General features: G+C 39.0%; 1 protein-coding gene across 1 annotated transcript; it reads left to right on the forward strand.

The window, feature by feature from the left end:
- Positions 1-650: 650 nt before the first annotated feature.
- Positions 651-4848, forward strand: LOC109185128. Its single transcript, XM_019335102.1, has 9 exons — positions 651-853; positions 1123-1966; positions 2269-2342; positions 2495-2856; positions 2931-3142; positions 3276-3911; positions 4357-4417; positions 4557-4678; positions 4732-4848. Exons 1-9 carry the CDS (start codon positions 651-653, stop codon positions 4846-4848), a joined length of 2631 nt encoding a protein of 876 aa, XP_019190647.1.
- Positions 4849-5486: the final 638 nt, after the last annotated feature.

Genomic DNA, 5486 nt, shown 5'->3' on the forward strand with positions numbered 1-5486 from the left:
TTGGTAAATTAGTTGTTAGTTGATTACATGCAAAATGACCTTTTAAGGGTATAATTTGTTTTCTCAAAAATAATAATAAAAACTTTCAACACCACCACCACCAACTACAAGCTACTTCGTTATGATAATAAAATATAAAAAAAATTGTTAAGTAAAAACAATAAAATGATTATCAATAAACAAAACAATACTATTAATTGAAAATAAGAATGTAGGCGCAACGCCGGGATTGCAATCTAGTTTATAGCTAGAATAGCCATGCATGCTAGCTCATTGTTATATTATTTCATATAATAAAACATTTAAAATTAATTTTTGAATATAATAGATGATGAAGTAATGCACAGCTCAGTCATATCTTCAATCCTCTCAAACATCTCAAATAATGCACCAAACTTGCAGCTTGCAGCAGTCCAAGTTCAGCTCTTCTCTGCTTTTGCTTTCTTTCTTAGCTTAATAAGTCAGGGTTTATTAGTCTTTTCTTTTTTCTCTTGGCAGTTATAACGGCTTGTCTATATAGCCTATGATGTGTAAGCTGTAGACAAGTTGATACATTCATCTCTTCTTTCAGCCTGTAAACACATAAACTCTCTTCATCTTCTTCAATGGAATGCATACTGTTTTTCTTCTAGTCCTTGAGGTTTCTCAACATGGTATCAGAGCGTTACCGGAGCTACGCCGCGGCAGTCACGGCGGAGACTGAAACCGGTGATGAAAATGGTGGCGAGCAAGCTACGTCATCCGATCGCATTCCGATGAACTCCAGCCCTGTTCAGCTCGTGGATGAGCTTCACGATCCTATGTACTTGCATGTGACGGAGAATCCTAACCTCGTGCTCGTTTCTCCTCCTTTGTCAGAAGTTAATTACGCAACGTGGAGTAGATCGATGAGAACATTAAGTCCGGAATTTTGGTTATGGATCCCATCCCTGCTATGGAGAAGCGTCCTTAACATCGGCCCTCAAGATGGAAAAGGAAGCTTAGAAACTCTGGCATCATGAAGAATCCCGATTTGATTTCAATCTAATTCTGGGTGCAGAAACATAACAGTACCAGGAATTCAGAATGAACCAGTCCACTGTGGCTGTTCAGTAACTTTCCTTTAACACAAAAAAAGTTCAGCAATAATTCTGGAAAGAATGTTCCTAAGTGTGTGTTCTGTGGGAAATTAGGGCACACGATTGAAAAATGTTACAAGAAGCATGGTTTCCCACCAGGGTGGATTCCAGGTTATAAGTCTAAGGATAAACAAGCTCAAGAGACTCAGCCTGCTTCTGTGAACCAAGTTGGAGATGTAGGCCTTACTGCTGAGCAGTTTCAAAGGCTTGTGAGTCTGTTGCAGAGCCAAAGCCAAGGGGGTCATTCATCTAATAATGCTGTGACATTATCTAACACTGGAATCAATTCAGATTCCAGGAAGGTTGCAGAGAAACATAATGAAGGCAAGTTCATCTTTAATCCTCATATCAATACTGTGTTAAATTCTCTTGATGTTTGGATTTTAGATTCTGGTGCAACTGATCATATCACTAGTTCTTTGGACTACTTTGAATCTCATTATGCTGTTCATGGAGTATCAGTAAGGCTGCCCAATGGGGAAACAGTTGATGTTACTCACATTGGGAATATTAAACTTCACATGGATATGATGTTGAAAAATGTGTTGTTTATTCCATCTTTTTCCTTTAATATTGTTTCTGCTAGCAAGCTGGTAAGAGAATCAGGATATGAAATTATTATAAGGGTTGATTGCTGTGATGTTCAGGGCCATCTTGGGAGGGTGGATGGTTTTGCTAAAGAAAAGGGAGGATTATATCTGCTCTCCAACCCTCCTATCAGGAAGAAGGTCCATTCTGTTCAGTCTGCTAATGACTCCAATGTAATGACTTGTAGTAGTCTTTCTGCTGAGATATGGCACAATAGGCTGGGTCATTACCCAATGAATAAGATGCAAATGTTGAAAGGGGTGAAAATCTCACCATGTACTGCCTCTGGATCAGCTTGTGACACATGTTATTTTGCCAAACATAAGAAAGCTCCTTTTCTCTTAGCAATAATAAATCTGAGAAATGTTTTGATCTAATCCATATGGATATTTGGGGACCATTTTCTGTGGCTTCTCTTAATGGAGAACATTATTTCTTAACAATTGTTGATGATTATAGCAGATACACTTGGCTACACTTAATGAAACATAAGTCAGAGGTCAGATCCACATTTCATAACTTCTATAATTATGTCCTCACTCACTTTGATGCCAAAATTAAGACTGTCAGAACTGATAATGGGAGTGAGTTTATGATGCAAGCTTTCTATAATGAAAAAGGGATTGTCCATCAAAGGTCATAGTGTACATACTCCCCAGCAGAATGGGGTAGTGGAAAGGAAGCATCAACATATTTTGAATATAGCTAGGGCCTTGAAGTTTCAATCTGGACTTGTTGACAGCTTTTGGGGTCATTGTGTTTTGCATTGCATCTTATCTAATAAACAGGTTACCCACTGAGGTTCTGGATGGCCAGTCTCCCTTCCAAATGTTATATAGAAAAGATGTTGATTACAATCACTTGAGATCTTTTGGATGCCTATGCTTTGCAGCTACTATTTCACAAGGGAGGAACAAGATGCAAACAAGAGCCAAGAAATGCATTTTCTTGGGATTTCCTGCTAATATAAAAGGGTATATGGTGTTTGATATGACTGACAGAGCTGTTTTTATTTCCAGAAATGTGACTTTTCATGAGCATATTTTTCCCTTCAAAGAAGGATACTCAGGGACTGGTTCTAGCAATGCTACACCAGAAAGCCTTGGACCTTCTCTCCCTTTGGTCCCAACATATATTGAAGCAAACTTTGGTACATTGGACCAGGCTGGAAAACATAATGAGAGTGGAATGGTCAGGATACTTTGTTGAATGACCAATCTGCAGAAGTCCAGCTAGAGAATCAGCAAACACCAGACATTCATGTGGAAGAGAATCAGCAAACACCAGACATTCATGTGGAACTCTCACAGATCAGAGACTATTCCATTGGTCCTAGTCATGCTTATGACACACACTCTTGCTCTGAGAATGATTTCAGAGACACTGACAATCAGGCTGATCAACAGCAGCCTAGGAGATCTTTAAGAACAAGAAATGTTCCCTCAAAGTTACAAGACTATATTTGTCAGACTACCACATCCAACATCACCATTGCCAGAACTTCTCCCCATTCTCTAGAGAAGTTCATCTCTTACCAAAACTTATCTCCTGATCATAGAATGTGTGCAGCTGCTATTTCTTCCTCTGAGGAACCACAATCTTATCAAGAAGTATGTGTTGCATTTGGAATGGAGACAAGCCATGGAAGCTGAGATAAATGCTTTAAACCAGAACAAAACTTGGATCTTAACAGAATTGCCAGCTGGTAAAACCCCCATTGGTTGTAGATGGGTGTATAAAGTGAAGCATAGAGCAGATGGCTCTATAGAGAGGTATAAGGCCAGGCTGGTTGCAAAGGGTTATACTCAACAATTAGGTGTTGATTACATTGAGACTTTCTCACCTGTGGCTAGGATGACCACAATCAAAACCTTCTTGGCTATGGCTGCTATTAAGGGATGGAACATTCAGCAACTTGACATCAACAATGCTTTTTTACATGGTGACTTAGAGGAGGAAGTCTACATGGTATTACCCCCTGGTTTTAAGAATGGGAAGCCAAATCAGGTTTGCAAGCTCATGAGATCCCTGTATGGCCTTAAACAGGCAAGTAGGCAATGGAATGCCAAGTTGACTAAAGCTTTACAAGTGTATGGCTTCCAACAATCTTCTGCAGATCCCTCTTTGTTTACTAGACAAACAGGAACATCTTTCATTGCCTTGTTGGTGTATGTTGATGATATCCTTTTGGCAGGAAATAATTCTGTTCAAATGAATATTTGAAGCAGTCACTGGATAGAGATTTCAAGATCAAAGACTTGGGCAACTTGAATTATTTCTTAGGCCATTGAAGCCTTTAAGAACTGATGCTGGAATTAACATTGCCAAAGGAAATATGCTTTGGAGATCCTAAAAGAACATGGTTTTTTGGAAGCCAGCCAGCTAGACTCCTGCTGTCACAGGACAGAAACTGAACAACACTGATGGATTCCCATCACACAACCTGAAGTTTTCAGAAGGTTAGTTGGGAAACTCTTGTACCTAACCAATACTAGACCTGACATCTCTTATGCAGTCCAGCAGCTAAGTCAATTTGTGGAGAAGCCAAGAGACACTCATATGGTAGCAGCTCATAGGGTGTTAAGGTACCTAAAAGGAGCACCTGGAAAAGGCTTGTTCTACCCTTCTAATTCTCTTATGAAATTGCAAGGATTTTCAGACTCAGACTGGGCAACTTGTGTGGGATAGTAGGAAATCTGTGACAGGATATTGTATTTTTCTTGGCAATTCTTTGATTTCATGGAAAACCAAAGAAGCAAGCTACAATCTCTAGATCATCTTCTGAGGCAGAGTACAGAGCCCTAGCATCCACAACTTGTGAGGTACAGTGGTTGTTATTTCTGTTAGCAGATTTGAAGGCAACATTCTCTACTCCAGTAACTTTGTATTGTGATAACAACTCTGCCATTGCTATTGGTGAGAAATTTGTCTTCCATGAACGCACTAAACACATTGAGATTGATTGTCATGTGGTTAGACAAAAGATCAATGAAGGGTTGTCAAACTTCTTGCTGTTTCTTCCCAGAATCAGACTGCAGATGGCTTCACAAAAGCCTTGCCTAAGCCCTTGTTTGACAAGTTCCATGATAAGCTGGGCCTTCAAGATCTTCATGCTCCAGCTTACGGGGGGGTGATGAAGTAATGCACAGCTCAGTCATATCTTCAATCCTCTCAACATCTCAAATAATGCACCAAACTTGCAGCTTGCAGCAGTCCAAGTTCAGCTCTTCTCTGCTTTTGCTTTCTTTCTTAGCTTAATAAGTCAGGGGTCTATTAGTCTTTCTTTTTTCTCTTGGCAGTTATAACGGCTTGTCTATATAGCCTATGATGTGTAAGCTGTAGACAAGTTGATACATTCATCTCTTCTTTCAGCCTGTAAACACATAAACTCTATTCATCTTCTTCAATGGAATGCATACTGTTTTTCTTCTAGTCCTTGAGGTTTCTCAACAATAGACACAATTTAGCAATCTTAATGAGCATCTTCCTAATTAATATGTCAAAATTATGACACTTATATCTGATTAGGAAAATGCAGAGTCTAAGATTGAGAGTGTTTGGCTTTGAAGACCAATTAAGTTGTCATTAAAAGGCATCATCTTAGGTGGTTGGTGATGTTGGATTTTGCTTCTTTCTCGATCACAACCTTTCTATTTACTACACATTATTAAGAGGTTAATTATGTTGTCAAAGGAAAACAACTCACTGCTATAATCCAGAAATAAGGAAACCATATGATGAGTTGAGTTGGTATTCAATAGTTGTATTGTAAAATAAGGT

Source organism: Ipomoea nil, unplaced genomic scaffold (assembly GCF_001879475.1).
Source record: "Ipomoea nil cultivar Tokyo-kokei standard unplaced genomic scaffold, Asagao_1.1 scaffold1315, whole genome shotgun sequence".
In the NCBI taxonomy this organism is placed as follows: Eukaryota; Viridiplantae; Streptophyta; class Magnoliopsida; order Solanales; family Convolvulaceae; genus Ipomoea; species Ipomoea nil.

What these genes read in the sequence shown, in the direction of transcription:
- LOC109185128 (XM_019335102.1), top strand. Translation starts at nt 651, where the DNA reads ATGGTATCAGAGCGTTACCGGAGCTACGCCGCGGCAGTCACGGCGGAG. An exon ending in AGATGCAAATGTTGAAAGGG is followed by an intron (nt 1,967 to 2,268) that starts GTGAAAATCTCA and finishes GCCAAAATTAAG; the next exon opens with ACTGTCAGAACTGATAATGG. An exon ending in TTTTGGCAGGAAATAATTCT is followed by an intron (nt 3,912 to 4,356) that starts GTTCAAATGAAT and finishes TGAAATTGCAAG; the next exon opens with GATTTTCAGACTCAGACTGG.